The sequence below is a fragment of the Pteropus vampyrus genome, unplaced genomic scaffold, assembly GCF_000151845.1.
Source record: "Pteropus vampyrus isolate Shadow unplaced genomic scaffold, Pvam_2.0 Scaffold157, whole genome shotgun sequence".
Taxonomy (NCBI): domain Eukaryota; kingdom Metazoa; phylum Chordata; class Mammalia; order Chiroptera; family Pteropodidae; genus Pteropus; species Pteropus vampyrus.
This window is the reverse complement of record NW_011888938.1, coordinates 309,118-327,005: the sequence shown is the minus strand read 5'-3', so window position 1 is coordinate 327,005 and position 17,888 is coordinate 309,118. Positions and strand designations below refer to the sequence as shown.

Below are 17,888 nucleotides of genomic sequence, written 5' to 3'. Positions count from 1 at the left end.
GACCCCGACCCTCGCGCGCGGCGCCGACCCCCGCGGCCTGGCTTCGCGTCCCGCGGCCGTCTGGGCGGGCCCTGTAGGTCGGAGGTCTCTGCAGGGCTCGCTGCGGCGCCCCGAAACAGTCCCGCGTCCTCAGGCCAGCGAGCAGGAGGCTTGGAGTGGAGACGAGGCCTCTATGGGATAGGTAGGGGCTAGGGGCCGGTTCCCGCAGACGTGGGAAGGCGACCGTGCTGAGCGCTGCAGCTGTCTGGGCCCCGGTCCGCCCTCCTTCCTGCCTGGGCCTCCTGCCTGCTCCTCACAGGGCCGGGTTCGAGACCACGGGCCGCGCGCCCCACCCAGGCTACACCAACCTTTTCTGAGTCTCCAGCTCCTTACCGGAGGTGGGGCGATGCCCAGGGCGGTGAGCAGCTCGGTCCAGGTCCTTCTGAAACAGGAACTCCAGGGTCTGACGTCTTTGGGGGCCTTCTGCCTGCCACCCATGTCTCCTAGCAACCACCCCAGCTGGGCTTTCACCCCCGCCGCCCACTGAGACTGCTCTACACCAGTGCACACGACAAGTTTCAAACCCCTGCTCATGTTCCATTGAAGGAGGCTGAAAAGGCCCATGGTAAGTGAGTTATTACGTACCTGTTCCAAGTGATAAACGCTGTGGCGGGAACACATAATATTAAGAGATGGGGACCTGGTGAAGGCCGTTGGCAGAGTAGGCCTCATTGGCAAGTCAGAACAAACAGTGCAAGGAGAGGGAGAGGGCCATGTGGGCATATTGGGAAGAGCATCCGGCAGCCTGCAGAGCTGGTGCAGAGGCCCTTAAACTGGGAACACATCTGGCACGTCTGAAATGGAGGTGGTGGGTTTGACCAGACTGGAGTGAACTAGGAACCCTGGGACAAGGTCAGAGAGGCGGTTCAGGTAGGCTCGTACGAGAACTTTGATTTACACCCGGAAAGAAGTGAGGCCACACTGAGGTGTCACCTTACACCTCTCGGAATGGCCACCATCAGTAAATAAGCAAGTGTTGGTGAGGATGTAGAGAAAAAGGAACCCTCATACACTGTTGGTGGACTACAGATTGGTGCAGCCGCTGTGGAAAACAGTATGGAGGTTCCTCAAACTAAACACGGGACTCCCGTAGGACCCACCCATTCCACTTCTGGGTATTGATCCAAAGAAATACCAAACACTAATTCGAAAAGATATATGCAGTTTTCTGTTCACTGCAGCATTATTTACAGTAGCCAAGGCGTGGAAGCAACCTAAGTGTCTATGGATGAATCGATAAAGAAGTAGTACATATATACCATGGAATATTGCTCAGCAATAAAAAAAGAATGAAATTTTGCCCTTTGTGACAACACGTCACAACCTAGAAGGTATTATGCTAAGTGAGATAAGTCAGACAGAGAAAGACACATACCATATGGTTTCACTTACATGTGGAATCTAAAAAAGCAATAGAAACCCAGGTACAGAAAACAAACTGATGGTCGCCAGATGGGAGGGGAGGTTGGGGGCTGGGTGAGAAAGGTGGAGGGATTGAGCAGTACAAATCGCCAGCTGTAAAAACAGTCTCGGAGACGTCAAATACAGCATAGGGAATGTAGTCAATAGTATTGTAATAACTATGGTGCCAGGCAGGTACTAGATTTGTCAGGGTGAAGACTTCGTAAGTGGTGTAAATGTCTAACCACTATGCTATATACCTGAAACTAATATAATATCGTATGTTGCGTGTAATTGGAAAATTAAAAACAAAGAAGTGAAGCTGTTGGAGGATTTGAACAGAGGAGCAGCTTTCCGATGAATCGGGCTGGCCGAAGGAGACGAAATCTTCCAGGGGAGAACGGGAGCAGGAAGGCTGTTTAGGAGGCGAATGCTGCGTCCATCCAGGAGGTGGTGGTGTCTGGACACGTGTGGCGGCAGCGTTCCCGGTCCAGGCTGCCCTGTTTGTGCTGCAGCAGCAAACAACCGCCAATTCTAGTGGCTCCGCAAAATAAACTTAGATTTCTCGCCAGTGCCCCATGTTAAGGTTACAGGCAGTTGATACACGAGTGTAGAGTCCAGGGGAGATGTCCAGCCTGTGGGTATCAGTGTGGCACTCATTAGCATATTCGTAGTATTTAAAACCTTACAAGTGCATGAGATCACCATGGGGAAAATACAGATAGGGAAGAGAGGCCAGAGAGGTAGGCCTGTGCTCCGAGTTCACAGAGAAGAGCTGGGAGGGGGAGGGGCCGATCAGAGAGCCTCGGCGTCGGGTGGGAGCACAGGGAGAGCATGTGGGTCGGCCGGCTGGCCCCCCCGTGTCGCTGACCATTCCTGTGGGGCGAGGAGTGGGGTGTGATCCCCAGGTTGAGCAACACGAGGGCGCTGGCTGCTTTGAGTATGGTGCCGAGGGGGCAGCGCGGGCGAGGGGGCGCAGGGGAGAGCTGGAGGCCACGGGGCAGAGTCTTCTGAAGCATTTTTGCGGAAGATGGGAGCAGAGAAATGGAATCAAAACTGGAAAGAGAAGTCAGAGCGATTGCTGGTTTCACAGTGGGAAATGGCATGTTCGTTCACCCACGGGGAGGACCCCAGAGAGAAGGAGAGACGGAGGGGGCTTGCGCGCCAGGAGCTGGCCTTAGGAGGAGCTGGCGCAGTCACACGGTGGGGGAGGCTGGTGGTGTGGATGTAGCAGTCTGGGGGGTTCTCTGAGAACGTCCTACTTTTCAGATCAAGTATGAAAAGGGCCGTCTGTTGTTGGTGAGAAGGGGGCAAATGTCACTGGCCCGAGGAGCGACGCAGCTGACCAACCAGAGAGCGAGGAAGATACAGTAGGATGGCGGGCAGTGTGAGGGGCCTGTGTGTTCCCCCCGGTGCTTCAGCTGCTCTGGAGATGGCGAAGAGAAAGAAGCGCATGGGATTGAGCCAAGGCCGGGGTGGTGCCCAGCTGGCCCAGCGAGGGCGGGGAGGGAGGGGACAGCCCGAGACAGAGGCATTGGAGCCGAGTAGGGAGAGGAGTGGGCAGCGGAGGGACAGGTGGGCCCGAGTCCAGGCACTAGACGAGTGAGCTGGAAGGATGGGAATGGTGGTCACACGTGGTCAGAGATGCACAGACTTGAGACGGTGAGGGGCCGCAGCTGTTGGTGGTGACCGTATGTTTCTGTTATGTGCTGATGTGTAACAAATCACCCCAAAACTTAATAGCTTAACACAACATTGGCTTATTGTTTCTCACAACCCTGTGACTGATGGGACCTTCTGTTCCACATGGTGTCAGCTGGGTCCCTCCTTTGACTGCACTCAGCTGAAGCACCTGTCTCTTCCACGTGACCTCCCTCTGTGTGAAATCGCATTGTCCAGGTGCCCCACGTGGCCAGACAGCTGGACTTCCTTACAGCATGGAGGCTGTGCTCTAGGTGACAGTTCCCGCAGGCGTTTATCAGGCCTCTGATGGTATCGTGCTGCTGGTGACCCGCTGCGCAAAGCATGTCCTGGAGGCAGGCCCAGGGTCAGTGCAAGAGGCCTGCGCACTGGAGCTCAAGTCCTGGGGTGGGCTTCCTTGGGGGGCTGCCCTCTGCCCCTTCCCGTGTGAAGTTTGCACTCAGGGTCTCCTAAGACCCCAGAGCCACCATGTCGCCAGGTGTAAGGCTTGGAGTCCAGTGTCTCATGATGTGCAAAAGGGCCCGATGGGGATAGGCACCTTGGGCATGGCCCCTTTTGCTTCAGAGGCATGTCATCTGCCCCTCCGGCACCCAGCGCCCCTGGGGAAGCACAGGGTAAGTGACAGACTTCCCCCTCCACAAAGACACATGCACGCCACAGTTGCGGTCCGTCGCAGTTCTGGAGGCCCCCGACATGGGGCCCATTGTCCGTGACCAGGGCTTCCCGCTCCCCGTTTTTGAGGTCCTTAGCTGCCCACTCCGGGCTGCTGGCTCTCCACTCTCAGTCATCCTCCCTTTTCCACAGGAAGTGGCCATATTTGCTGCTGAGTCGCTTCTTCGGCCTGCTTCTTGCTAGTCAGAAGTTAGGGGCCCAGGGGCCTCATTTATTTGAAACTGTTCATTTTCATTTAAGCAGATACAACCCTTTAAAGGAAACACTTGATTTTCTACATTTCCGTGTGTTATCATGCACTTCATTAGACAAGAGCTACATCGCAAATGTCTTTGAGGAGGCCCCTTTCTGCTGCAGGCTACCAGCCAGGCGCCGTGGGACAAGGACCTCAAGATCCCCGAGGCCCTACTGTATGACGTTTTGTGTGGAAAGCCAGGTGGACCATTAAGCCTCCTGCGGGAAACTGTCAGACACGGTTCTGTCTCCCCGTTACCGCAGGCGGCCGTCCCGCCATCTTTCTGCCAATACCTGACATGGCTCACCCTCTCTCCAGCCTGTCAGCGCTGTCCTCACCGCCCTGCCCACGTCCACCTGCTGCTTGGTTCCAAAGTCAGTGCCACACTCCAGAATTCTGCTGTGGCAGTATCTCACTTCCAAGTACCCAGGTCTGTTGCAGTTATCTGTCTCTGCATCATGAACCACCCCGAAACGTCCTGGCTTAAAACAACTATTTTCTTATGGTTCTGTAATCTACATTGGGCTCAGCTGGTTGATTCTGCTGTTGGCTGGTGTGGTCGATTGTCTCAAATTGTCATCATCAGTGCCTGCCCTCCCTGTAAGTGTGTGACGCTCCTGTCACGTTGGGCCTGTGACTGTTTGGACACATTTAATGTGGTAGAAAGTTCTGGGACTTGAGAGCCCAGGTCCGAGGTCCGGCAGCTTCCCCTAACTCCCTCTTGGGGGCCTGCTGCCAGGTAATCAGTCTCGCTATCTGGAGACCTTCGTGCTGTGCAACACCCCAAAATAGCCAAATGGAGAAGCCTCATGGAAGAGACACCTGACCAGATATGTCACCTTACAACACCTGGGCTCTCCTGGCCACCCCGGTCGAGATGTCAGACATGCAGGAGAAAAAGACACCTTGACGCTCTTGTGGTCAGCAGACACCCCGGAATGGAAGAGCCTCCGGGCCGAGTGCAGCCCAGTTTGCAGGATGAGTAATAGCTGAGGTGGGTTATTCTGCACTGGTAGAGAGCTGGCACAGCCGGTCACCGGGGATGACAGGCAAGAAGTCTGAACCGATGTCACTCACGTGTCCAGGCACCCTCCCTCTGTGATTGCTCCAGCAGGGTAACCAGACACGTTTACGTGGAAGCTCGGGCCTCCTGAGCACCTCCAGCTGGCACAGCATCTCTTTCATTGCAGTGCTGCCAGGTCTGGCCCAGCTGCAGCAGGAGGGGATGGGGCCCACCTTCCAGCGGGAGGAACAGCTGAACGTAAAGGGCTGGGAGTCATTGGCACCCATCTTTGCAGACAAACTAAGAAAGCCATTGGAGGGAGCTGCTGAAGCCCACTGGAGAAGCATCTCGGAGGGAGGAGTCGGGACCACGGCTCTATGGGTCATGTTTGTTTTCTGTCCTTATGATGCTTCGACATCTGGGGGGCTTCCTGGCTGGGGACAGGCTCTCCCTCCCACAGCTTGCTAATTCCCAGAGACAGCAAACAACTTCCTGAGAACACGCCTTTCCTGTGCAGACTGGCCAATCCAGAGCTCACCCCTGAGTAACCACGTCCTTTATCTAACTCACACCCCAGGCCCATACTCTGCTGCTGGTCACCAGGTGGCACCAGACAGCTAGAGACCATCACCGTCGCCCACAGCCCCTGCAGTGGTTCACACTACCCAATCCTAAGTGTGCTCAAACTCGCCTGTGCCGCCTCACCCATCCCTTCCCACGGAACACACAGTCCAGGCTGTGGGCCCTGCTGCTCCTGCTCCTTGTCTCCTGACCAACCCCTGCATGTCCCACGTGGCCCTGGGTGCTATGACCTGGCCCTCCTCGGGGGCTGGAAGCGCTGAACTCCTTTCAAGCAGTTGTCTTTGTGTCTGTCACCTTACTTGATTAAAACCAACCCTGGGTACATATTAAGACAGGCCAGGATGACCTGTGTGGATTCCGAAGTCACTAAGAATTCCTGCAAGACCATTACTGGAGGTTATGACAGTGACTCAGAAACTGAAATCAAGAATAAAGGGGACTAACCTGGCCTTGGAGATGAGAGACCAGCAGAGGGTGGTGGATTGTCATTGAGAAAGTGAGTTAAAGCTGGGAGCTTTCCGGCGGAGGGGGAAATGGCCCAGAAGTGGCCATAAAGAGTCAGGAGGGCACCCACCCCACTCCAGGCCCAGAGGCACAGGAGTTCTGTGAAAATGAACACATCACTTGAGGCCCCGGGGAAGCCCCGGTTCCACGGAGCAGGGGGAAAGATGTCAGTGCGTGTGTGCTGGTGGCGGACGCGAGAGCGCAGCAGCAGACTTTCCAGAATAGGGGATGGGGACCACATGGGGGTCTGATTGTGGGAGACAGGGTGATCTGGGACAAAGGCCAGCCATTTTCTGTCTTTATTCTATCTCAGCAGCAGCCAACACACTTTTCCTTACCGAAACACTTCCTTCTTGACTTCTCTCGTGGACATTTGGCATTGGGGGCTGCCCACGACCCTCCTCCTGCCATGGGCACCCTGATGCCTTGTGCAGGAATCTCCCCGTCTATACAGTCTTGCCGGGGGAAACTCAAGTGTGGACAATCAGATCCTCCCTCTCCTCCTCTGGCTCAGCAGGGCCCCTCCAGCCTGTAAGTCCTGTCTCCCTTTGCTGGAGGGCTAGATTAGGTTTCTGTGGCTTTCACCCCAAACTCCAATGTCATCAGCGCCCTGACTTGTTACCATCTACAAACAAGCATCTAACAAATCTCGGTCCTTCGTCTCCCAGACCTCACGCACTCATGCACAGTGGGCATCTCAGACCCTGTTGGTCATGCCTTTCTCCCACACCCGGAACAACTTACATCCAGCCAGTTTTCTCCAATGGAAAATGCCACCTCATACACCCAGCATTTCTGCCCCAAACCAAGCGTCACCTCGACGCTCTCCTTCAGGCACCACGGTAACAGTAGGGTTCGAGCAAGCGCCGCCTTTGCCCTCGCACACTAGCTCACGGTTTCCCGCGTGCACGCGTCCCCTCCACGATTCACTCTCCACAGAGGGCCCTTCTAAAAGCGTTGTCACAGAGCATCTCTCCCGCCCGGGTCCTGCCCGTCCCCGCCCCACACAGCCTGCGTCCTCTCGCCCTCCTTCCCCGGCCCGGCGCTGCGGCCACGGCCCGGGCCCCACTGGCCGGCACCCACGCGTCCGGGGCTGGCTCGGCGCGAAGGCCTCCCCCTAGGGACTCCAACCCATCGCCCAGCACGCCGGCTGCCCTCATGATGTCTTTCCGTTGAGTGACGCGCGCGGCAAAGCGATGGGCCCTTCCCCGCGCGACCCGCGGGGTCCCCAGCCTGCTCGATAGGTGAGAAGGCCGCTCCCCCAGGCCAGCAGGGGGCGCCCTACGCCAGGCTCCCACGAGCCGCGCCGGACCTCCTCCCTGCTGGCCGGGGGCGGGGCCGCCGCGGGGGACGGACCTGGCGGCCGGGGGCGGGGCCGAGGGCGGGGCGGGCCCAGGCAGGGCTCCGGGCTCAGCCGCCCGGCAGGCGGGCGGGGACCGCAGTGAACGCCTGTCCGGCCAGGCCCACGGGCGGCATGGGGCGGGTACAGCTCTTCGAGATCCGCCTGAGCCACGGCCGCGTCGTCTACGGCCCTGGGGAGCCGCTGTCGGGAACTGTGCGCGTGCGTCTCGGGGCGCCGCTGCCCTTCCGAGGTGGGCGCGGGGTCCCTTCCGGGCGGGCGGGCGGGACTCAGGTGGCTGCGCTCACACCTGCGGCAGGGCCGGGGCTCCCGGAAACGGCTGCCGGTGGCACTGGGCCTGGGACACCTTCCCTGCCCTTCCCGCCGACCTGGAGCACGCGTGGTTTCCTCTCGGGCTCCCCGGCTGCGGGAAGGGCCGGGCGGGGCTGGCGGGGCGGTGCAGACCCGCCAGGGTGGACGGCTGGCAGCGGTCGGGGCAGAGCAGGGAGGCCCAGGTGGCTCAGTCCTTCCGCTTCTGCCTTTCCTGTTCTCTGCGCCCCGGGGCGGGGCCTGCCCACCTTGCCGCAACTGACCCAGACACGTGCATACCTGCGACCTTCTGTTGGGTCTCCCGGGTCCGCTGTGCCCCACACCTGCTGGGCCCTTACCTGGCGTCTGGCCCATGCTGGTCTTTCCCATGCACCCATGCTCCTAACGCAGGCCCTCCGTTTTCACAGACTCCCGCCAAGTGTGCGGGTATCCAGCAGGGCGACCTGGCACCCGCTTACACTCAGCTTAGGCTGGTTCTTACTGGCTGGTGTCTTTCTGACCCCTTGGAGCCACAGGCCCCAGGCCCAGCAGACACCTGGAAACTGAACCTGAGCCTTCCTGGCCGGTCCCTCTGCTGTTGCAGACATCTGGGACTTTGGGACTGGGATCCGGTTGCTGCGATGGCCCTCGCTAGGGCTCTCCACAGGTGCTGGCTTCTTCTGCTCTCTGAGATGCGGACAGGGCCCTGGATGGGACTTCACTGCTCCATCCTTAGGGCACCAGGTGCCAATCACAGCCCAGGGCCCTTCTGACTGATCTCTGGCTTTGAGCGCAAGGTTGTGTGACGTGTCTGTCTCTGCTGGGGTGCCCCTCCACCTTGGGATGCTTGGCCAAAACCACAGCCGCCAGCATTCCCTGTGGACCTTGACCCTCTAGACCCCTGTGTGGCTGACAGCTCCATGCTTCTGGCACCTGCTGTCCTCTCGGGGTAGCTGCTGCCTCCATCCTGGACGGGTCTGATTCCCCCACCACACCACCGTTTGAGGCTGCCGGGGTCTGAAAGGAAGCTGGGTGTAGGTGCCTCTTGTCAGGTGTCTGGCCTGTGGAGCCTCCCCCCGCCGTGACCCTGTCATCTCCTTTCCCATCTCCCCAGCTGGAGTGAGGGGTTCGGAGGGGGTAGGTATGGCTATGGCAGGCGCCTAGCAGGGAGAGGGCAGCTCTTCCTGGGCAGGAGCCAGAGATTCTAGGGGAGATGAGGCTAGAAGGCTCTGGCCTGAGGGGAGAGTGCCATGCAGGGCCACCGGGAGGAGGGGCAGGCCCGTGGCTGGAGGGATGAACAGGGAGCACAGAGACCCAGTGCTGAGCTCACCGCCTGGCTCGTCCATCCCATCGACCTCTGTAGCTGACCACACTGAGGGGTGGTCCAAGCTGTGCTTGGCCATCATGTGGCAGGTGGGATGCACGTGAACAGACACGTGAGCCACAGGAGTCCGAGGCAGCGCCCCCCCACCCCATGGCCCTGAGGAGGGGAGGGATGGTGGGGGATGGGCTGGGGAGTAGGCTACTGCTGCTGCCAGGCCAGAGCAGGGACACTTCAGGTTGCCTCGGGAGAAAGGGGTGTGGGTGCCGTGCTCCCTCTGGGGCTTTCTCCAAGCCCTGCCTGGGTGTGGGAAAGGAAAGGCCATGGTTCTTTTTAGTATTTTTCTCTCATTCAGAAGATACTCATTGAGTTCTTGCTACCAGCCAGTGATACAATGGGGAGGCCCTGCATCCCCCAGGAGGACACAGAAGAAGGGCGGACAGCAGGCTGTGAATACTTGTCCGAGGGGCTCAGTGTGGACCCGCACTCAGCCACGAGGACACCAGCTGCCTTGTGAGCTGAGCCGACCCGAAAGAAAGCTGGGGAGGGAGCTGTCCTGAAGTGCCCAGGCCAGCCCTGCGTCAGGCGGGCTGCCCCAAACTGCTCTCAAGGTGGGCAATGGGGACAGGACTGCTAGGCGGCAGCAGCGGCCACCTCAGCTCCACCATCTCACCGAGCTCTTGTCACCGGCCAGATGCCATTCTCCCCACTTCCTGAGAATCTTCATGGTGACTTTGCAAGGTGGGCGCTGTTATTGCTTTATGTTACAGATTTGGAAACAGGACAGAAAGAAGTGGCCGGCAGGCTAGAGCTTTAGTGAAAGGATGTGGCAAGGCCGGGTCGCTCCAGGGAGCTGGCAGAGAGGGTACACGGTTAGGACCGGCACAAGGAGAGCAGACGCCTTCACAGACTGCAGGTGTGCAGCGGAGAGGGCTGCTGGACAGGTGGGCATGCTGGCTCAAGAGGGAAGTTCCAGAAGTAACTCTGGTACACAGTCCACGTGATGATGTCCCCTTGAGCAGCGGTTCCCAACCTTTGTGGCACCGGAGACCGGTGCTTCTATGAGAGTCTAATGCCTGAGGACCTGAGGTGGAGCTGTGGCGGGATGCTGGCGCTGGGGAGCGGCTGCAGATGCAGACGAAGCTTCGCTCTCTGGCCTGCTGCTCGCCTCCTGCTGTGCGGCCCTGTTCCTAACAGTCCACGGACCGGCACCGGTCCACAGCCCAGGGGTTAGGCACCCCTGCCTTAGAGAACGGGGTGGCCCCGAACCTCTAAACATAGTGCCTGTCGGTTTGTGTCTGCCTTCTGTTATGCGCTGGACCTCCACTTGGCTGAAAGTCTCAGACTGGCACAGCATGGCGTTCCGCAGCTCTGCCTGCTGCACACCTGCCTGGCCTGTGGCTGTGCCATGGGTACACATGCTGGTGCGATGGCCATGCTCGCCTCTGAGAGCACCCCATCCCCATCCCACATGGGGCAGGAGGGACAGGCCTGCTGTGAGTGTTCACCCCCCGCGCCTGCATTTTCCCCCATGAAGGAGAGAGTGGGCAGGAACAAGACGGTGCTGGAGGCTGCTTGTTCAGTCAGGGTTCCCCAAGGGACCTCGGTGTGTGTGCAAAATGGGGCTCTTGGCCTGGGTGTGAGAGAGGTCACAGAGCTCGGGCCCCTCTCGGGTAACCTAAGGGCTGGTTCGATGCTGTTCACTTTCCTGGGGCCAGGTGTTCCCATGGTTTGCTTACCTGAATTCTGGGACCTGGGTCTAGGCTGGCTGCGCGATGGTTTTGGCCCCCTGCCATTGGACGCATGGGCCGTGCCTAGATGGTTTGCCTTTCCAAGCGGGGAGCAGCATGCTCAAGGCCTCAGGGACACAGTGTGAGACCCTAAGGAGGACTCCCGGGCCCCTGAGTGTATGTGAATGTGCGACAGGCCTGTCCGCCCCTGCAGCAGCCCTGTCCCGCCCACACTGTGGTCGCTATGAGGGACTCTCTGTTTTTCTACCTCTTCTCTAACTCATGTCAAAGTATTTAATATGCGCCAACCTGATGGGTTGAAATGGTAAGTCGTCTGAGTTTCCCTGACTCTTGGTGAGGTTGGACATCGGTTCCTCTTATCTGCTACTATGAACCCCCAAGTTACAGATCCCCCCTAAACTAAGTGGTTTAAAACAACTATTCTATTACATCTCATGTTGTTATGGGTAGGAATTTGGACAGCGGCGAGCAGGACAATTCGTTAGCTCCGTGCGCCATCCGCTGGGGTTCCTTGCCAGCGCTCAGCTGGCGCCAGGCCAGCCCGGGGGCCACTGCATCCCTCCTGAAGGGCAGTCAGGTGCGAGGGGGCTGCGCCCTGTCCACAGGGAGGGGTAAAGGGGCGTGGCATCTGGATGCGGCAGAATGCCTTCTCGGCAGCTCACAGTCTCCCGCCTTGTCCTCCCGCTCACTGCCTCGCCTCGTCTCTCTGAGCTGTGCCGGAGCACCCCTGGTGTCCCAGATTGCAGGGTGGGGAAGATCCCAGAGCCAGCCCTCGCAGCATGGATCAGAAAGCTGGGCTGAGGTCTGGGAGATGACATGGAGGTTGTGGGTTGCTCACTGGCAGTGCCTGCGGGGGCAGAGGATGAGCTAAGGGCCCGGGAAGGAAGCTTGGTGCTCTGTGGGTGACCGACGGGCCTGCGTCAGCAAGGTGTTGACAGCCTGGGGAAGACCGTGGACATGTCTGGTATGGCTGACCCCTGGCCCTGGGCACTTGGGACACCAGGTTCTTCCTGCCTGGTGGCTCTCTCAGGTTGGTGTCAGATTCTGAGTCACTTTCCATGAAGTCAGGACTGGGCAGGGAGGCTGGAGTCCTTGGCCTTGACTCAGCCCTGCAGGGACAGGAGGGGTACAGCCGCAGGGCCACCTGTCACCGAACTCCGCTGCTTCCCTGCTCGAGCCTCCTGCTGTGTCATCCTCCTCCCTGATGACAGGCCTCATCTGGACCTCGGCCTTCTGATTCTGAGATGTTCACGGGACTGAGGAATCCAGATTCCCGGTTGTGGAACGGCGGTGGCAGCCGCTGCTGTGAATGGCCGCTGGCCTGGGTCTCCCACTAGGGAGTGGCGCAGAGGACACAGCCTTCTCTCGGTGCAGGAAACCAGCTCTCCTGGGCAGTGCGGCCCAGGAAGTCAAGGGGATCCCCACCCTCCAGTGTGCTGGACTTGGGGACCTTCCTACTCAGGCGGGTCTGACAACATTCCTACATCGTGAGAGCTGGCGCTCTGCTTCCTGTAGCGTGACGGGGTGCCTCCCAGCCTAAGCGACTTGCCTGAGGCAGCAGAGAGTGGGGTCAGAGGTCAGCTGCCCCACAGGCCTCTGTTCCTTGCCAGTTTCCCACGTGTGCCCTCGAGGGAGCTGGGTTTTTGCAGGTCCGTGGGCCCAGGTGTGGCTGGAGCTGAGGTTACCCAGTTGGATTGCCCAGGGCTCCTCTAGGTGACTGTGGGGGCCCTCCTCTTCTGCACTACAGGACAGCTGTCACTCTGTGCCTCACCACCCCGGTTCTCGGGGAATACCCCGGGATGCACAATGGGCAGATGTCCTCTGAAAGGCCGCAGGCCACCTGGGTGCTGCCAGCCTTGCTAGCATCCCCGTGGCAGGCAGGGAGGGGCCCAGGCCAGCGGCTGGCTGGGGCTCACGCCGTCTCCCTCTCGCAGCTATCCGAGTGAGCTGCACGGGCTCCTGCAGGGTCTCCAGCAAGGCCAACGACGCCGCGTGGGTGTCCGAGGAGGGCTACTTCAACAGCGCGCTGTCGCTGGCCGACAAGGGTGAGTGTGTCCGGGAGCTTACCCTGGCCTCATCCCCACGGCAGCACTTGCTTGAGAGTGGAGCCTGTCTGTCTCCCCTGCCTCCCCACCTACCTCTGGGACCCCACCCAGGCCCGCCCTCCCCCAGGGCCTTACGCCCTGGTTTCTCTCCCTGGCAGGGTCTGAGCATAGGCTGATAGGATCTGTGTGGCTAAGGGGGCCAGCGTCTCCTGGATTGGAGCGGGCTCTGGCCCCTGGAACAGCCTTGCCCTCTCTGTTGTTCAAGCTGAGCTCTTGTCCCCCATCCTTTGCCCAGGCCATGGCCCTGTGCTGCTTTGTCCTGGGGACCGAGGCTGGGAGACCAATAGCCAGACATAGTGTGAGCAGGTTGGCTGCATTGCCTGCTTCCGTCCTGGGCCCTGCAGTGTCACCTCGAGGCTCTTGAGGTCCCCTCCCCCACGTCTCCCTCTTCTCTCTGCAGGGACCCTGCCTGCTGGAGAGCACGACTTCCCCTTCCAGTTCCTGCTTCCTGGTGAGAGCCCAGACTGGCTGGCCTGGTGGAGACTTCGGTGGGGGTGGGCGGGAGGTGGTGTAGAGGGCAGTCAGGTGCCAGTCCCTGCTTCTCTCCAGCCGCAGTGCCCACATCCTTCGAGGGCTCTTTTGGGAAGATTGTGTACCAGGTGCGGGCCACCATCGACACGCCACGTTTCTTCAAGGACCACCAGTGCAGCAGTGTGTTCTACATCTTGAGCCCCCTGAACCTGAACAGCATCCCAGACATTGAGGTAACGGTGGGCGGCCCTGCCTTCACGCGATGCCGTGTCCCCAGCCGAGGGGAGAGGGTCGGGGTCTGGAAGAGCAGTGGCTGGCCCCGAGCCGACCATGCTGTGTATAGGGGCGGGGCTAGTCTCGGGGCCCCAGGGATCCAGCCAGCCCACATTGCCAACCCCCCGCCCTCCCTTGCAAGCAACCCAATGTGGCCTCCACCACCAAGAAGTTCTCCTACAAGCTGGTGAAGACGGGCAGCGTGGTCCTCACTGCCAGCACTGAGCTCCGAGGCTACGTGGTGGGGCAGGTGCTGCGGCTGCAGGCTGACATCGAGAACCAGTCGGGCAAGGACACCAGCCCCGTGGTGGCCAGCCTGCTGCAGGTCAGAGTCGCTATGGGCTGGTGGAGGGGAGGAGGCTGGTGTGCCCAGACTCACAGGCTGGCCCTTCCCCAGAAAGTGTCCTATAAGGCCAAGCGCTGGATCTGCGACGTGCGGGCCATCGCGGAGGTGGAGGGGGCGGGCGCCAAGGCCTGGAGGCAGGCGCACTGGCAGGAGCAGATCCTGGTGCCTGCCCTGCCGCAGTCCGTCTTGCCAGGCTGCAGCCTCATCCACGTGGACTACTACCTGCAGGTACTGCGGGTGGGCGTGAGTGGGGCGCCTGGGGCCCGCGGCCTGGTCCCACACCCCCGTCCCACACCCCCCATCCCCCACAGGTCTCCCTGAAGGTGCCTGAAGCCACCGTGACTCTCCCGGTCTTCATCGGCAATATCGCTGTGAACCAAGTCCCGCTGAGCCCCCAGCCAGGTCTAGGGCGACCCCCTGGGGCCCTGTCCTTGGTGGTGCCCTCAGCGCCACCCCAGGAGGAGGCCGAGGCTGCTGCTGGAGGGCCTCCCTTCGCAGACCCCAGCTCCCTCTTCACCAAGAGCTGCTCACAGCAGCCGCCACCACCTGCTGCCTTGGGCTCCGTGCCTGGTGCCCCTGAACCCCGACCTCAGGATGGAAGCCCCGCCTCCCACCCTCTGGCCCCTGCCTTGTGCATCTCCACGGGTGCCACCGTGCCCTACTTTGCAGAGGGTTCTGGAGGGCCGGTGCCCACCACCAGTTCCTTGATCCAACCCCCGGAGTACAGCTCGTGGGGCCACCCCTATGGTGAGTGGGGAGCTGGGGCCTGGGGGAGGGGGCATCACGGGCCCCATGCGGACCTCTCTCTCTCTCTCTCTCCGCAGAGGCCCCGCCGTCCTATGAGCAGAGCTGCGGCGGTGCGGACCCCGGCCTGACCCCGGGGAGCTGACTGCGTGCCGCCTTCTCCAGGCCGGCCGACCTCTGCCCTGGGTCCGGGCGCCCAGGGCCTGTGCCTTTGCTCCTGGCCTGGCCTGGCCCACTCAGGACTCGCCGCGCCCGGCCGCCCCCTCCGCTTCCTGGGGCCGCCTCTGCCACCTGCTGCAGTCGGCGTCTTCTGGCGGGCTGGAGATGGATGGACGCCTTGTAAATAAAGCGCTTCATTTGTATAGCTGGGCGCAGGCCGGCCTCTGGGGCGCCCTCTGGCGGGCGGGTGGGTGGTGGTGGAGCAACCGCCTTCTCGGTCACGCCCCTTCGGAACATGCCCCCCACAAGCCCCGCCTCTCCGGTCTCACCTCCAGGTGTGTCCCCTCTCTGCCACGCCCCTCCAGGTGAGCCCCTTCTCCTTGCCCCAGGCCCTTCCTCTTCCCCCCCCCCCCACCGTGTCTTGGGCCGGGTGGGGGGGGGGCAGGCCGGGGGAGCGCTTCGGGCCCTGGAAGATCACTCACTCTGCGGGCTGCGTATGTGGGTTTCCTTTAACCCGGGCCGGGGCTTGGACTCCTGGTTCTGGCTAAAGGTGTGCCCTCGGAGCCGGATTTCGTGTCTGGAGCACCGGCGTTAATTTAAAATGAGTTTGCTATGTGGGGCGAAGGCCACCCGTTTCATTTAATTATCACGAGCCTTGGGCTTGCCTGTCCTGCACGCATCGTTCCAGGCAGCGCAGTTTAGACCAGCGCCAGAGGAAACCCCGCGGGGGCGAGGAAGAGGGCTTGCCCTTACCCTTGGCTTCAAGTGTCACGACCCTGCTGGCACCACTGCCTCTTCTGGCACTGAGATGCTGCCTCTCACCTCCCATCCGAGTACGAAACTCACAGGCCCGCTCCTGAGGTCTATGTTTTGGGACTGTCGTCTAGGACTCAAGGAACCCGAGAGCAAATAAGTCAGGGTCCGGCAGAGCAATGTGTCCCATAGGGGCATCCTGCAGACTTTCCACGCACTACGGGGCCAGTGGCCCTGGAAAGAACCTTGGGAAACACTGGAGATGGGGTTAAGACTTTGGGTTCAAATTTCGGCTCTGCTAAATGGTGAAGACACCTTGGCTAGGTGTCTCAGTTACCTTAATCTCTAACGAACTCACCGGTCTATGAGGGGACAGGTTGAGCCGCCCCTCTCACTCCACGATAGTTCATTTCTTCAACATTTAACATTCCCGAGGTGGAAGACTTGGCCTGGTGATGTAGCCGTCATGCTCTAGCCGAGGCTTCCACCCTCGGGTACGTAGTGGCTGTTGCAGTTTTTGCCACCCAGCTTACTGGGCTTGCACCTCCAACTTTTCTGAGGGCAGGCTGGGAAACAGTTTGTATTACTTTTGCACATCTCGTGGCTGCCCTTTGCTGTTGGAAATGTGCTCTTAAGCAGGCAGCCATGTACCTGGCTAAAATTTTACTATTAGTGGTCCAAGGATAGGATGAATACTGGAGAAAAGCACAAAGTATGCCACAAGTAAAATGATATGTAAAACGTGCTAGCAGCTGTAACTTTGGAGTCAAAAAGAAAGTCTGCATGGGTTCGAATACCATCTCTGCGTCTGGACAGTTGTGTGCCCTCGAATGCACTCAACTCCCTTGCTTTGGTTTGCTCGTTTACAAAATGTGGGTAAGAACAATGTCCGCCTCTCATGACTGACCTGACGGTTACAGAATTGACACGTCGTGTGCCTAGAATAGCACCTGACAATTTACCAGTGATCATTCGAGGGGCAAGTTGGGCTGATAGTGCAAAATGAAGTGCAGCCCACTTCTGACACATTCATTTACACTTGGTATTTGCCTGGTAAAGTATTTTTCTCCAAATATTTATTCATTTAACAAATATTTACTGCCAAGTATATATAGTTCTAGGCACTAGGGCACACAGAACAAAAAACCCTGACCTGGACTTAACCGTAGTGTGGAAGACGGACAATATGGCTATAAAGCAAGTTCTGGGGTACAGTATCATCTTTGAGTTGGGAGGCAAGGGAAGGCTTCCCTGAGGAGGGAGTATTAAGACCCAAGAATGGTAGAGAAGTGAGCCATGCAGACACCTGAGCTAAAAGCGTTTCGGGGAAGGGAAAGACTAAGGCCCGAGGCAAGAGTGGAGATGGAGAGGGTGGTCCGGGACAGGTGGGTGTGGGTGAAGGCAGGTCAGTTTGGGTGGTGCAGGCCACGAAGGGTGATCGCTTCTGAGCTTGGGGTCCTTGGCTTGTCATGAGCTGACTTAGGGTACCCCCAAAGAAACCTGGGAAGGTTTCCTCAGTACTCGGGGTAGCTCGTTTCATCCTCTGCACCTGTGTGCACCATCGGTGACAGACTAAATGTCCAGTATTTTCCAGGAGTCTCTCTCCCATGAAACTGAGTCCTCGCGGTGGGGGTGGGGGACATATTAACCTCCAACTCAGGGTCTCAATTCTTGTTTCGAAGACAGGCCAGAAAATCCCAATTTCAGTCCATGCTTCTTTCTTTAACTCCCAGGGGATGGGAGAAACAGTTCGGGAAGTGGGGAACAGGCGACCTCAGCCAGCGCTGTCCAGTTAGGCTGTTTGGTGTGCAGGAAAGGCCTTGCCCTGTGCATAACTGGGTTGCAGGCAGGCAGAGAGGCAGGTGCTAGGCATGGAGCTTGGGGTGACAGGATGCTGCCCAGCAGGGGCACACCGCCTAACTGGCACACCCCACAAAGCCAGACACCCCCCTTAAACAGAACACCCCCAAACGGCGGCAATCCTCATTGGGACATTCCTCACCCCACCCCCACCTTCTCAATCTGGACACTGTCTCCAACCAGGGCACGTCCTCCCTCAGACCCGGCATGCTCCTGGATGGGGCACCCCGGAGCTGGGGCACCTCCCGTAACCGTAGCAACTTTCCCATTGAGACATCCTCCCAAGTGGGGACAGTCCTTCCTACTGGGACACCCGACCC

The 17,888-nt window shown here is 59.4% G+C and overlaps 2 protein-coding genes across 15 annotated transcripts in view; one reads left to right on the top strand and one right to left on the bottom strand.

Moving 5' to 3' along the window:
- The window catches only part of ZMYND19 (zinc finger MYND-type containing 19), a 7,981-nt gene extending 7,152 nt beyond the window's left edge, over positions 1 to 829 (bottom strand). Inside the window, exon 1 of the mRNA XM_023536518.1 lies at positions 625 to 829. Coding sequence (XP_023392286.1) covers positions 625 to 762 — 138 coding nt within the window. The 5' untranslated portion in view covers positions 763 to 829. The remainder of the gene's footprint in view (positions 1 to 624) is intronic.
- ARRDC1 (arrestin domain containing 1) lies at positions 7 to 15,158 on the top strand. 14 transcript variants are annotated; one of them, XM_023536508.1, is made up of 13 exons: positions 227 to 604; positions 2,710 to 5,042; positions 5,160 to 5,247; positions 5,347 to 5,437; positions 5,969 to 7,381; positions 7,599 to 7,729; positions 12,792 to 12,902; positions 13,363 to 13,413; positions 13,512 to 13,666; positions 13,849 to 14,031; positions 14,104 to 14,280; positions 14,364 to 14,799; positions 14,877 to 15,158. In XM_023536508.1, the coding sequence occupies exons 6-13, from the start codon at positions 7,612 to 7,614 to the stop codon at positions 14,939 to 14,941; spliced, it is 1,296 nt and encodes a 431-aa protein (XP_023392276.1). In that variant the 5' UTR covers positions 227 to 604; positions 2,710 to 5,042; positions 5,160 to 5,247; positions 5,347 to 5,437; positions 5,969 to 7,381; positions 7,599 to 7,611; the 3' UTR covers positions 14,942 to 15,158. The 14 variants fall into 14 exon arrangements, 9 of the variants coding, with proteins under 9 accessions (XP_023392272.1, XP_023392276.1, XP_023392278.1 ...); XM_023536504.1 differs by adding an exon at positions 7 to 181 and having other exon boundaries at positions 487 to 604; positions 2,710 to 5,437; XM_023536510.1 differs by having other exon boundaries at positions 2,710 to 3,487; positions 4,171 to 5,437.
- Positions 15,159 to 17,888: the final 2,730 nt, after the last annotated feature.

Bases quoted from the DNA above. Each gene is read 5' to 3' on its own strand.
- ARRDC1 (XM_023536504.1), top strand. From the start codon at position 7,612: ATGGGGCGGGTACAGCTCTTCGAGATCCGCCTGAGCCACGGCCGCGTC. The intron at 14,032-14,103 runs GTCAGAGTCGCT...GCCCTTCCCCAG, and splicing joins TGGTGGCCAGCCTGCTGCAG to AAAGTGTCCTATAAGGCCAA. The intron at 14,800-14,876 runs GTGAGTGGGGAG...CTCTCTCCGCAG, and splicing joins CTCGTGGGGCCACCCCTATG to AGGCCCCGCCGTCCTATGAG.